A 15,118-nucleotide genomic window follows, 5' to 3' on the forward strand; every position below is an offset into this window, starting at 1 on the left:
GTCAAAAGGCTGCAGCTCAGGAAGTTCTGTTCTCATTTGTTGTAAGTAATGGTGCTGAGTATTATGACCAAACAAATATGACAGCTTTGTGGGATAAGTTAAAAAATAAAAATCACTCTGTTGCAACTTGAACAAAGGACTGATTTTTTTTTTTCTTTTGAAAAGAAGGAAGCTTTTCAAGACAAAATCCCAAAGTTTTTGAAATTAAATGTTACAAGACTGAAGCATTATTATCTTCCAATTTTGCCTTTGAGGGAAGGACCGCAAGTTAAATCCAAATTGAACAAAGGATTTTCTTTCTCTTGGCACACTGCCTACTGCTAAACCATGTACATTCACTACTTTTGCTCCTTTTGTATGTTTTTCTTGTTGTTGTTGTGGTTTAGAGGCAGGTGGGGGAAGCCCACAAGGACAAAAGCCAGGCACACTGCTTTGAATACAGACTGAAATACACCTTTGAAGAGTTTTTAGAACTACATTTCTTTGATAATCTTAACAACATAACTATGGCTTAAAATAGCATGTTTGAGGACAAAGATTAGGTGACTCCTTATACACATGAAACTATAAGAGAGAATAACAAAAATAGAGATTTCATTCTTCTGTACAGAGGCCACAGAGGAATAGTTGGAGATATCAGGAGTAATGTGACTACCTTTTTTTTTGTTTTACGTTTTTTAAAACCTAAATTGTGTCTATTTACTAAGAGCTACTAATTATGAATACTGACTACTTCCAGACTACTAAGAGGTAACTTGAGCAGCTGACACTGCAAGGGGAAAAATACCTACATTTACTCTTGATAAATGAAAAGTAAAATCAGCACCACTGATAAATCACATGTTTAACACCTTTTTACACCTCAAAAATTCCATGGTTTTGGTAAATAAACATTTATACTTACACTAGGGACAGCTGAACTTTTCTTACGTTCAGGAATATCAGCCTTATTGGGATTGCTGGCATTTCCAAGCATTGGGCTAGCTGGTGCAATTCCTCTTCCTGCAACAGCACTACTGCTGGATTTTCTTGACTGAATTCCTTCCTCTTTGAGGTCACTGTCTGTAGTACTAGTCTGGCTTCTTTTGGGATATGCCACTACTGAGGGGATGGATGGTCCAGCTTAAACAAACAAAAGAAACAGGAAAAGGATTTTTCTTCTCAGAAGTTCAGTAGCTATTTTTCACCACAATGGAAATGTATTCACCAACATAACACCTGACAATGAGGAAGCCCCTTCAACAGTCCCAAGCTCCCTCTTGCTTTAGCAGGTTCCTGGACACTGGGTAAAGCCTGTGGGTGTGTCAGGATTGTGCTCTCTGACAACTCAATTACACCTGAAGAGGATACACCAAGTTACACCAACTTTGTAGTTAGGTATTTTAATAAGAATTAATCAATAAGTATGTATATACACAGACATATAAAATATATATAAATACATAAACATGTAAGTATATAATACATAGCTAAAACACGTTTTAAAAATATCCAAAAACCCAGTAACTGGCATCCCAGAAGACTCACCATTGAAAGCAACCTCTCAATGCACTCAAGGTATTTCAATGTAGGTCTAAACTGGGATTCCTTTCATGAGTTAAGTGTCTGAGCAGGAGGATGTTTAGGACATTTAGAAAATCCTAATCTACTATATTGCACTTTCGTTAAGCAGATTTGTAAGTTTGTCAGAGTCATTGTTCTTTAGAAATGGAATTCCTGCAGGACAACCAAGTGACACTACCCTCAGGAAACAGGAAACCAGAAATATTGGCAAACTGACATTTCTTCAAGTTTTAGACACAAGCTGACCTACTAGTGTCAAAAGAAAACAAAAGCTGAACAGACATACAAGAGCATGGGGGAGGAGTGCTGTGCTTTTCATGAAAAAGGGGGTTGCAACATTCTCTTCAATTTGTGTAACAAGACTTTGCCAGCACATTCAGGAATGTAAGGGACAACACAAGGCAGAACAAGAGAATTAAGTTGGTGTATTCAGCATTCCTGTAAAAGCTCTTTTGAAGGCTTTATAACAAAACCAATTAAAAAAAATCAGTTATTCACTAAAATATTTAACCACCATGCTGTAAACTACGCTGTTGTCATCCTCCTAATACTTGGGGGATGGAGACAAATCCAGAAACCGAGCAGAACTGGAAGCCACTGTACTCTGCAACACTGAAAATGAGAAATGCTCACCGTGATCACTGTACCGCCGCTGTTTCTGGCTAGAAGATATGCTTCTCTGAACTTTGTGATGAGGAGATTGTCCAGTGCTATTATTAAGATCACTACTTGGCCTAACTTTGGCAAGTGAAAGATTGCTGCTGGAGCTTGAATCACTTGCATCCAACTACAATACAAATGAGAGGATTAAAACAAGGAGTTCAGACAAAACAAATTAAAACATCCACCACATTATGGGAGAAGGAACAGGGAGGCGGAAGATGGCTCTGCTACATGGGAAATTAGTGATGGCACAGGCAGTTGCTAAGAGGTCCCATCTTCTTCTGGGTTGTTGTACGACTGTCTTAGGTAAAACTCAGCAGAATTTGCAGCTCCTCAAAGGATAATCAGTAAAGAAAATCCATTTGTCCTTTCAGAACTCTCCCCTCAGACTTCTCCGAGGTTTTAACAGGAAGAGAGGATACACTTTGTAGAGGCCACCACACCAATTCCTCCAGCAGAGGAACCAAGAGCAGCTTATTGATGCCAAGCCCTCTCAGCATCATATGGAAAGGTAATCTACAATGCAAGAACTTTTTCAGGTTGGTCAGTCCTGCTCCTTGGTTCTTTTAAAATAGTTACAGCTGGCATATTCACACTTGAGCTCCTAGACTAGACAGGACAGTAACTGCATACAAAATCCTTCAGAGGAGTAACTGCTGAGCAAACAGGGCAGTTCTGGAGAGTCTAAAGGCAAGAATTTACTGGCTCAAAATCAGGTGAGAACAAATCTGCATCATTTGGACTGCTGATGATTAGAACAACATGACTTTAAGTGCAATGGGTTTTTGTGCAGGAATGCAATGCCTATTGTAACTGACTTAATTTTTGCTTCTAACTTTGCTAAGGACACTTTCTGATTTGCTTCTTTGCAGTTTTAGGAATGGTACTTACCTCTGATGACTTCCTTCCTAGAAGTAAGTATGTAGCTGTGATTTCATCATACTTCATTTTACTAAGGGATTCCTGAATTTCTTCTTGAGAATATCCCATTCCTACCATGATATCTAAAACCAAACAGATATTCTGTAAGTAACAGAAACTCTGATGTTTGGGCTGGCTGAGTGTTCAAGAGAAAGCATGGAACATTTAAAGAATTAAAACAGAATTATTCATTTTTAGAACATAAAGCTGATCAAGTATCAGTTTTAAAATATTAGTTACTTTTTCCAAATGGCAAATAAATACAGAGTGGTAGTGGACAAAAAAACCCCTCCCACATCATGCAAACAGCATCATGCTCTGGAAAGTACTCTATTACCTATTCTTTTCTGGTCCGAGATGTCTAATTCTGGTTCAACAAAAGGTTTAAGTTCATCCTCCTCATGCCCTGCATTGATCCACCTGTCCTTCATAATTTGCTATAAAAAAAAAAGTTTTGTTAGTAAAGTACACTTACCAGCAACGAAAACAATCTGTAGGAAGAACAATTTCTTTATATAACACTAAGGTCCTTCCTAGTTTTTATTTTCCACAACATTCCCAGCATCTATTCAGTTTTGCTTTGCTCCAGTGACGAGAACCAACTGTGCACATCAAGGCAAGCTGCTCCCCAGTCAGCTGTATTCCAGCTCACAGCTGAGAGCCAAAAGCCTGCAATGCAGACTAGGAGCAGTTTGACAACTTTGACATGCCTTGGAATTCCAAGCTCCACTAACAGAAGTCCATGGAAGCTCTGTTTTGGCCTTTTCTCTTCCATGATGGTACAAAAGGCAGGCAGAAGGCAACTACAACAGTTAGTACCTCCAGTTTACAATTGAACATGTGGAAAACAATGTGGTAGATAATCCATTAATGCAGGAATCCACAAGCTAACCACCAAGAAAAGTTATATGACAGAAAGTGTTGTGACACATTGATTTTGAAAGCAACTGGAGTCAGGTGTGCTACAACCCCAGTAAACAAGATCTTTAAAAAGGGTCATGTGTTTTCATCAACAATCCCACCTCCAGAACCCACTCCAAATATGAACAGGAACAATATGGCAATAACAAGTTACAGCTCAAACGTGTATTTTGCAAAATATAATGTCTAGCTTTCTGATGCACCTTATTTGTGCAATTACCTCTAGAGTGCCTCTTTTTGTTGGGTTTAGCACCAGGAAGCGTTTGAGGAGGTTTTCACAGTCTGTGGACATGTAGAAAGGAATCCTGTATTTTCCCCTTAGCACTCTTTCTCTAAGTTCCTTGGTAACAGAGCAAGAACAGACAGGAGGTTGTAAGCAGCAAATCACTTAAAACATTAGATAAAATATTAGATAAACATGGCCAACATATTCTACAAAAAGTTACCTTTAAGTTCTGTCCATCGAAGGGAAGAGATCCACTCACAAGAGTATAAAGAATAACACCTAAACTCCAAACATCTACTTCAGGTCCATCATATTTCTTCCCTTGAAAGAGCTCTGGAGCAGCATATGGTGGGCTGCCACAAAATGTGTCCAGTTTATTTCCGACTGTAAACTCATTGCTAAAACCAAAGTCAGCTATTTTAATGTTCATATCTGCATCTAGCAATAGATTTTCAGCCTGGAAGAGAAAGAATGGTTTGTAAGACGGATACAATACTTGATTTAGAATGCTAGTGGTTGCTTTTACTCATTCTTAAAAAGCAGAAAGCTGAAATACCTGTCAACATTCCCTTCCTTGCAAGGTCTTCAGTGTGCTTTAGTCAATCATTAGCATATCCTGTTTTTAAAATCTCTGTTCAATGGCTTCAGACTATGGGAGCTGTTATACTGCCTGGAAACTTATTACCATGTATTTGTTTTCTCCACAGAAATACATCTTACATTTTGATCTATTCAGATGAAAATAAGATATAGTCTCACTATCCATACTTGACAGCATGTGGTATTCTTGCAGTAGTTTGGTAATAAACATAACCTTTAAACTGTTTTCAAGTGTTCTTTTTTTTTGGTGGTGGTGTTGTTTTTTTCCTTTTTTAAGTTACAAAGCTATGACATGTTGAACAAATTAAGTAGCAATACTATTAATATAAAAGGCACAGTTTAAAGAGGAGATATGCTGTTTCATGCCAAGCTACAAAGAAGCCATACTTCAGTTTCACTGTCACTACTGGTAATTCATTCTGTTCGACACCAACTCTTGCCATATCTCTATCAAACTACCTTTTCTAAAAAAAAAAAAAAAAAGAAAAAAAAAAGATTTCTCAGCTAATACTGACCTGTACCAGATCTGAATGTGACCACTGGGTGAGAGGTTATCTTTCAGCAGCCATTATATGTCTGTATTTAAAAGCCTTATAAATCCTCTTCCTTTTATTTAAATTGGTTCTAAGCTGAGAATAGTTCTCAAAACTTGCTTTGACACATGTAAATAAATAAATCAGGAAGCTCAGTATAAACTATTTTATACACAATAAAGATCACACCCATAGGTACAGAAGCTGACACACATACATGGCACACACTTTTTCCTACTCACCTTAAGATCTCTATGAACAATATGCTTTTGATGGCAATACTGCACTGCAGATACTATCTGGATAGAAAACAAGCCAAATTATGTAAGTGACATCTCAAAGAAGCAGGAGTTTTAATCAAAAAATTCAACTTTGATTACTGAAGTTGACAAAGTTATCCAGTCAGAGCTACACAACCAACCACTACAGTGACCAGCATATTTGGGAAAAAGCTGCTGAATAACTTTGATGTTATTTGATCTATTTGGTTTCTCCTATACTTGAACGAGGATTTTGTTTTTCCTGTGTGGCTAATTATAGACCAGTAGAAGCAATGACTTTCAGAAAGGTTACTGAAGTATTTCCATTCCAATAGTGTATACAGCTATAAAAGCTTTCCCCCTGGACTGAGGTTTGCCAGGCCCTCTCCAAAGGTGATTTTTCATGCCATGTCAGACAGAAAAGAGTAAGAAATGGGCTTTAGTTACATGAGAAACTACTGGGAAACAGCCTGTTTGTCAAAACTTATGCAATGAGAAGCAACTATGCATCTGACAGAGATCTGCTGTCCAAGTGCATATGGTTTAGTGTATTTTGCATACGATAGCAAGCTCAATGGAAAAACTCCCTTATGTCTCTCATGTGTAATGGAATAATTTCTTCCATCATAATTTCCAAATAACATGAAGTTTTTCCTGCTTTATATAGCAAACCATACAAGCTCTTTACACAGTGCAGTGTCCTAGCACATTGCTTCTTAGAGTCATAAGCATTGCTGCAGAACTTCACATGTATGGAAAAGCTGGATCAAGTATTATTCTTACATGATCACAAATGCAGTCAAATGCATATTATCATGCATGCATGGTCAGAATTGAGGCAGATGTTATGACTTCTTAAAATAAGTGAACTGCACATAAAAATAGTAACTACTTTTAAATAAATATATTTTCAGTCTTCATTCATGAGTAAGAAGACTTCCCCAGCAGAAAGATGAGGTAGCATTACTGTTACAAGAAAATAACTCATGATCAGATCACCAGCTTAGTGTAAGGATCCTCCTGTACTGGTAAGGAGCAAGGGTTCTCTCCCTCAGTATTTAGAGAGAGTGAAAATTCTTGGTAGGTCAAATAACTCACGCACCAGTAAGTTTTATATTTGAAACACAAGGACCAAAGTGATCTTTGTGCCCTGTGTTATTGAATCACTCACATGCAAAATGTCACCTTAGAAACTAAGCAGTCTATGGAAAGTTGAACTACTATTTCCATTCCCTACACCTTCATTCTGGTTTTGCTTGTTCCTTTATGTACTGCTTCCCTCTTTCAGACTCCAAGTTCAGTTTTTTACAGTTACTGAAATGCCAACGTGCTCCCATACAACCACTTGTCCCATCCTTTTGGTTTCCCTTCCTTTTCTCTCTGCTACCATTACCTCAGCACCAGTCACAAGCTCACTCTGCATGGTTTCCAGGGCTGACAGCATGACAAACACACCTCAGGCTTTATTCAGGATTGCAGAGACACTGCACTATTACCACTTAGTCCTGAACTGCTTTATTGTGACTGCCTAAGAGCGGAAGGTTGAGCAGATGATCAATCAGTAGTTTCCTTTGGAGATGCTTTTGAACTACTCTGCATTGCAACAGGATGGCACAGAGACTGCAGGGGTGACTCCAACCCACATGAAGGGAAATAATGCAATGGGTAAGACATTAATAATTGAAGAACAGCAGTCATAACTGATTGAAAAATAGCACAACGCACGGCTGCACCAGACTGAATCCCTTGTCTTCCACCTGCCATCACTGCTTCCACTGATGGCTCCCTCACTCCTAACCTTCTTGTGTGAGGAATTCTCTGACACTTGTCAGGTGAGGAGAAGAGGGCAAAAAGCATCTGAGCTTTTTGCTAGAAGTAACAATTGGAGCAGTGAAATACTTTTCTAAAGAGTGATTTTAAAACCTGTATAAACATAGGTTTTGAAGAAGTTCTCTCTAGGCAGAGGAACCATTCTCTGTAAGGATTAAATGACAAAAGAATAGATGCTTTACTGGAACACACCAATAAGATGGATTTTGTGGATTTTTAAATTTTCCAACATCTGTCCTAACATCTTGCAGCATTTAGAAGTCTAAACTGCTTCAGCAGGGGAACTGTGAGAACACTGAAGGTGGCCAGATCTTACTGCTTGCAGAAAAGAGAGGGAATTAATACACACAAATTTAAGAAGACTTGCTGCTCTGCCTCACAGATTTTTTTGTGGAAAAAGGATGAGACTGAAGCAGAACTGCTTGGAAGTCTGTAATGGGGAAGAAGAACAAGGAGACATTAAGAATGCAAAACATTCTCAATTTGAATTTCTCACACATGGCTACACAAAAGGAGTTTGAAATGAAAAACTGTATAGCATAGTTGTATTTTTAGACTTTGTACCTTCTCCTGTGTTCCTTGTCAAGTGCAACTAGAATAATATGATTACTGTCTTTTACATTCCATTTTCCTGCTAAAAACCTTACGTATATGTAACAAAATGGTCTAAAAAATAGTTTCCTTTTATTTTTAACAAGCAAAGAAGAGAGAATTACAGAATTCTGCTCTTTGCCTGCTACAGAGGAAGTGTCTCCTCAGACAGAACACAAGTGTTTGATCCAGAAATCGGATCTATTGAAAGAAGAAACATGATCTGAAAACAAGATATAATACAACCTATTGTAAGAACTAATCTCAATACCACAGCACAACTGTTTCTTCGGTTTAGAAAGAGCCACTGTCTGCTAAAACAGTTAACAAATTAAAAAAAAAAAAAGACTATTATGTCATAAGTCTCTATCTAACAGAGAACAGCTGCACTGCATCAGATAAAAGGTCTGCAGAGTGCATTCTTCCTTCAACAATGGCCAAAAGCGATACGAAGCTATTCCAGGACTACAGTAAGGTGAAATGAATAGTTTTCTGACCTGTGAACCCAGCAAGATCTCGTTTCCTTTGACACTGTCCCTCAGCCTGAGCTTTAGCATCTAATAAAATGCCAAGCTCAGATCAAAGTTACCTGACTTTCGTCCTGCATGAATGCTCTTCTCTCTAGCAAAGCCCAATCAGCTTGTGCTACAGTTTCTCTCCTCTGCATATTTCTAGGGTCCTCTCTTTTTCCCAGGAACTGAGGCTTTTGAAGCTTTCAAGAACCTCACTTCTTTGAGATCAAGGTCCTCTAAAACTGGTTGAGATCAGCAGCCAGGAAGTCAGCTGTTGTGGGAGGACAGAGCACAAGCTGTCTGCACCAGGAGACTTGCAAGAAGAAACTGAAAAGTGTATTCCAGTGCATACAAGTGAGGCCATCTATATATCTTTATAAACAACATTTATTCTACTGAAATAAAATAAAAAAACTCCAACAAACCAACTCAAAGAATTTTCAAGCTGAGAGTACATGAAACCAATTCTTGATGAGGCAAATACCCAGATCAGCAGGTAATTCCCTTTTAAATTCTTTTCCTCCACATTTCTTTTTGAAAATGAAGCTACATATATCCTGTGCTATCCACATTATCCCATAAAATTAAACACTGAGTGTACCTGTAAAACATGTCTGACCTGTTTCTGTAAGTTATCACTTAAAGGAGAGTCAAATTGTTAGAAAAAATAGGTATTTGTTGAAGAAACATGTAATTTCAAGGTAATTACTGCAAGATCTTTTTCCACACAGCTCCTGATAAAAGAAATTGAGGACTGAGAGCAGACACTGCATCAGTAGAAGTTTTCAATATTCACATCTGAGAGAGAACAGTCAATCCTCTCAAGTTACTCTGAAGCTCTTCAAGTGACATTACAAAGGCAACAGCCTGGGATTTAGAAGAGATGGCTGAAGTGGGAATGACTATTCCACATCCCACCACTTCTACTCCAACATAGCACATAAGCATGAACCAGAAACCTTCAATCACAAAGGAAAGCTCTCTACCTACCAGAATATGAAAGTGAAGGAAGCAGCTGTAAAAAGACCTGTAAGACTTTGCTGAAGAGTAAGAAAAATTTTCCTTACTATCAAGCTGTGTAACTCCAGTAATCACAAATGACTTCTGGGGATATGAAGTCTGCAGCTGCTTTTGGGTTGTTTGTTTGGTGGTGGTGGTTTTGGTGTGGTTTTTTTCCCCAAAAATATTTAAATGGGTAAATAAAAGATTTAAAGAGACGAGAGAAAATGAAGGAAAGCCATTAATTTAGTTCCTGAAAGTCTCATATCTTATATAAAATTTCTGTTATTTATGGCTATGCTTAAGAAGTGAAACTATCAGAGCCTCCCCTTCCAACAGGAAAACTGACACATCACTGCCATGATCCAGCAGTTTAAAACCCCTACATACCATTCAATAAAACACTCTTGTCCCTGCTCATTTTCAAGTGTCATTAAGCTGGAGCATTATTCTGACATTTTTTATTTTTCACAACATTACCTAGGCTATCCAAGTGACCAAAGGGAATAGGCATTTATAAATTTCTGCACAAGAGCAGAAAACAAGGGGATCAGACTGGTCAGATCTGAAACTCTGGATGCTACAAGAGCAGACATTTGGATTTAAATTAGTTATGCAAAAATATCTGTTCAGTACAGCTTTACTGTAGAATGGAAATGCTTTTCATAGATCAATAAAATTCCAACATCTTGGCAGGTTTAGCTTATCCATCATAAAGAAAGCTAAACTAACAAGTCTAGAAATTACTTTTCTGTGACTTTTTAGAACAACTATTAAAGAGTCTCTTCCCATGTAAGCAGATGGATGTGAATGGATCCCTATGAAATGCACTGTCTGCGTTTTGGAACTGGCCTCTTTGTAGCCTGTTACATTTGAACAACTTCCAAAATGCTACAGACCTGCTGAGCTAAGGACATATGAAAGTAACCCAGAGGAAATGCATTTTGGAATGGAATACACTTCCAAACCATGCAGTCTCTGCGTTCTGGCACTCGTGGACAGCCTGGCACTCAGCACTAAGGAAAGCAGCACCACTGAACAGACTACTGACTCCTTCAAAGTGCTACTGTCACCTAAGTTCTTTCTTACTCAGAGCTACAAGCCCACAACATGCTGAACACTGCTATAAGTCAAATGCAAAGGACAGCTGTTTTACTCATTTCAGCATTAAAAACAGGGGTGGGGGGGAAAGCTGATGTATTGGAATGTTATACGTACCTGTCTAAATTTAGCTCTAGCCTCCTTTTCCTTCATTCTTCCATGCGCAACCAGATAGTCAAACACCTCCCCTACAATTCAATAACAAGATACATTAATGCCAATTTCAGAATGTAGAGATTCCTCTCCAGCAGTTGCCCACAGCAGCTTCACTGGAATGACTGTGCTTCAAGTTTATGATTACAGGACTGCTCAAGAGAACAAGGGACAACTGCTGTGCAATTTACTACACCATCATCTCTTTTACAAGGAAATAATGAGTGACTGGACATACACAAAGGAAACCATTTCCTTCCAATTACTTAGGATAGAAACTGAGTAGCATACTTCTGTTTTGTAAACAAAGATGACATGTACCCCTTCACAGACTTTCTCACAAGAGTTTCTTTTGCTTCACAAAAAAAAAAAAAAAGCTTCATATTCACATATAAGAACAGTTGATGATGTCTGTAAATAACATCATACCAACAACAGAATTTTAATTTGTGCATGTGTATGACATAGTTCTAAACAAAATCAGAAGCCTTGGCTTTAACCTAAGCTTGGAAGAAGTACTCACAAGGAGGGTCAGAAGAGTATAGAAGGACATTGATATAATCCCTCACACAACCATCATACCTGTAAAATACACTGAACAAGCCCACTGTATGGCTGTGGATGCCACTGGCCCATAAAACACTGACACATTTGTGAAAGCATGGGAGGTTTCCTTTACTACAAACCAACAGTCATGTACATAATATCTATAAACACAGAATAATAACACAGTCTTAAAAATTCCTCTCTAGTATGCAAAAACCATAAAAACTTCAGAAGTGGTTCAAATATTTAAACATTCCCTACTGAGCAAGGAAACATGGTTTTGTACACAGCCACCTCACAAGGGAAGAGCTGAGTAACACCATATTTATTTTTTTAAAAGAAGCAGCTCCACCAAATTGCAATAAAAAAGGAGTCACACTGCAGGAAAAGCAACAACTGAGCCATCTGAGGGAACGTCAGGACTTCCTATAAAATAGTCTTACTTCCCTCTGCAGTGTATTCTTTAATACTCAACTCAGATAACTCTCTCAGCTATATTTCACTGCTGTTTCTTAAAAAACCTGGAAGCAGCAAACCCAAACACTTCTTCACAATTCAGGGAAAAAGACACCAAGGAAAGAATTATCCCCAATTTGTGTGAAACGCTGCAGCTGTAGCAATAGTGGTTTTCATCCTGCAGCCAGAGTTCATGTACATCATGATGACCTTTAACTTGATAAAGACAAAATATGGGAAACTGATGCCTGCCACTGTGATTGCCAGCCATTCCTGTCCTGCACAGCATGGCACAACAAAAGGTACTGCTCTCGGCCTTTTAGACCAGTACAGTATTTATCTCTCCCTTACCACCCTAGAAAAGGTCCTCATTGCTTTAGAGAACCACTGGCCTTTCTACCTCCTAGAAGCCAATCACTAGATGGCAATAGGACTTCACTTTTAAGTCTAGTACCATCAAACAGCACAGAGATATCTCCCCAAACACCTGTACTAGCCAATATTTTAATGGTATAATACCCACTCTCTTCCTGTTTAGGCAAATCTTGGCTGAGCATTTAGGAAGCTGATGGGAGAAAACAGGCAGGTAGAGAATCTTTCTTTATTTGTAGCAATTGATTAAACACCACATAATCTAACATCAGAGTCTGAATTCAATGCTGTTTTTCTCTGAAAAAAAAAAAGTTTATCTCCTTCTTAAAACTAAAGAAGAACCTCAACTGTTTGAGATTCCCAGATGCTGATGCTAAAGGGTCACACTGACAAGCTGAGTGCTATTAGTTTCTAGCCAGCAAGGAGTAACTTAAGCCTGAATACCTTAATTCTGGCTGTGGTGAAAATATCTGACACTGCATGATGTGCACTTTTCCACTCCCTCTACAATCAGGAAAAGCATTTAAAGTTCCTCCTAAAATGGCATAAGGCTAAGCCTACCAATTCTTGACAGAAGAAGGCCTGTGATTAAGATATGTAAGATGTCATCAACATCTAAAAACAGAAGTTGCAGTGCTCATGCTTTTGAAAGCAACAGTTAAAGAAACACAGAAATGTTTCATCTGAACACGTTTTTACCAAGTGTCTTATATAAAACAGGACATCAGAGGTAGGGAACTGAATACAATAAACTGAGATGGTTAGTATTTGTTATGGGCAGGAACAATCAGTGGCTGAGAAAAGATTCTCAATTAATTTGAGTTGTGAAAACAAAGCAAATATTACCAAGTTGTAGTAAGTTTAGAAGCTGTTTTTACAAGTTACATTTATTATTTATGTTGGCCAAACAAATCCCAGTGAATATTAAATATTTTGCTTAATATTTTACACTACTTTGACATAAATATTTGCTGAAAAAGCAAGTAGAACTTTCAAGAAAACAAGTGCTTCCTCTCACTCGGCAATTTACTTTTGTGTGTCACTGCAGCAGCGAGGTACTTACCCCCACTTGCATATTCCATTATTAAATAGAGAGTTTTTTCAGTTTCAATGACTTCAAATAGCTTCACTAGAAAAGAAAGACGTTTAGTCATCAGTTAACTAGCCGCAGAAGTATTATATTAAACCCCCAGAGAATTCTGTCAGAGAAAAATACCCAAACTATTTGCTTACCACTTGATAATATCAGACTGTTTACTCTAAAGAAGCTTTTTCTCTCTAATGTTCCTAAGTACAGAATATTGTAACACATTTGGTCAACTCATACAGAACAACATATTCTCAAGAAACAAAACTCTGCTTCTGTTACATGGGAATGTAACTAAACTAAGCAAAACTTGCACAGATTTGAGCATCAGCCACAGCCATTTATGTGCAGAGAACTGACACAGGTGGTGACAAAGCTGTTATCAGTCAGTCTGCTGACAGTACCATAGCAATATCATATCATTTCAACGTACAAACTTGAAAAAATCTTGACCACTTCCTGGTTTCCGTGTATATGCTAATTTTTAATGAGAACCTGAATTCAGTCAAAAATCAATAAGGACTCAAAAAGGACAAAATTATCAGTTAGCTATGCAAATATCAGTTCTGTGCAAAGGGACCAAAATGTTTATTTTTTTTTTTATGCACAATTCTGAAATACCATTTACTACTGCTATCTTACAGTAAATTCACACTCTATGCAAAATAATCTTTAAATTCATACCACAACAATCGTAACAGTGAAAAAGCTAAAATTTCTCCAGAAATGGAAATTATGTGAAAGAAACAAGGTACCTATATTTGGATGATTTAAGATCTTCATTATTCTTACTTCTCTAAAGAGCTGAAAGAAACATAAAACATGAAATAAGTTAATGAAATCAGTAGCAAATGGCCATTCTTCCTAAAGACTGATGATTTTGGTATAGTTATTTAAACACAAAAGGCAAACATTACTAGCATTTCAACGACACTCATGAAATAAGCACTTACTGAAGGGAAGAGCTTAAATGCCTGCTTAACACCCCTCCCAAACAAACCAACCCTCAAAACCTGAAAACACCCACGAAGGACTTCAGATAGCTCAGAAAAGAAGTGACCTTAGCCCTGTGGTAGAATTTTGGGGTTAGAAGACCCTTGAGAGCCCACACAGCTTCTTGCTGACCAGTACACCTCACACATCTTTTACTCCCCTCACAAAAAGTACAGTTCCAAAGTTTGGCAAATCCCCACCAGAACACCTTTAGAGGACCACTGCAGTATGTTACTGGTATGAATTCAGCATTCTTCAGTACTTTGCTAAAGCCCAGGAATTACTGTGCTACAATGGCAGCTCACAGGTGAAAAATCAGCTGCTTATACTGTGCAAAAATCACATTATCCAAATCCACCAGCAGGCAGCAATTTCTAAGGAGAGATGGGAAGGCAAGGCCACCCCTCAGTCCTGCAGAAGCATTCCTGCAAGGCAACTGAGGCACAGCAGCATCTAGTCCTGGGTCAGCACAGCTCCACTGATTCACTGCCAGACACAGCCTCGAGCTGCCCGCCCAGGGCAACATGCTGAATGTACTTGCCAAAATTAATAGGGCAGAACACAAACGGTGTTTTCCTGACCCCATGATGCTGCTTCTCTTTATGCAAGCACTGGTGTTAACCCTGGCTGACACACAAGGTCCAGGAACTAATTTGACACCAAAATCTCACAGAACACATAACACCCCCATATAAAAGCACTCCATCTCTAGCCCACCCCAGCAGGATGGTGGTGAGGGACAACTTGTTTCAACAACTAATTTCAAGATGCAGCATGACATTATATTCCCT

At 38.3% G+C, this 15,118-nt stretch overlaps 1 protein-coding gene across 10 annotated transcripts in view; it reads right to left on the reverse strand.

Moving 5' to 3' along the window:
• The window catches only part of MARK3 (microtubule affinity regulating kinase 3), a 60,280-nt gene that overhangs the window by 19,995 nt on the left and 25,167 nt on the right, over positions 1-15,118 (reverse strand). For all 10 annotated transcript variants that reach the window (XM_085061283.1, XM_085061280.1, XM_085061287.1 and 7 more), the window contains 10 exons: positions 14,090-14,138; positions 13,311-13,376; positions 10,838-10,908; positions 5,670-5,726; positions 4,515-4,751; positions 4,289-4,408; positions 3,485-3,584; positions 3,118-3,230; positions 2,197-2,350; positions 905-1,122 (listed from right to left, as the gene is read on the reverse strand). In XM_085061283.1, coding sequence (XP_084917409.1) covers positions 905-1,122; positions 2,197-2,350; positions 3,118-3,230; positions 3,485-3,584; positions 4,289-4,408; positions 4,515-4,751; positions 5,670-5,726; positions 10,838-10,908; positions 13,311-13,376; positions 14,090-14,138 — 1,185 coding nt within the window. The remainder of the gene's footprint in view (positions 1-904; positions 1,123-2,196; positions 2,351-3,117; positions 3,231-3,484; positions 3,585-4,288; positions 4,409-4,514; positions 4,752-5,669; positions 5,727-10,837; positions 10,909-13,310; positions 13,377-14,089; positions 14,139-15,118) is intronic.

This window comes from Lichenostomus cassidix, chromosome 5 (assembly GCF_008360975.1).
Source record: "Lichenostomus cassidix isolate B80296 chromosome 5, HeHo_3.0, whole genome shotgun sequence".
Taxonomy (NCBI): domain Eukaryota; kingdom Metazoa; phylum Chordata; class Aves; order Passeriformes; family Meliphagidae; genus Lichenostomus; species Lichenostomus cassidix.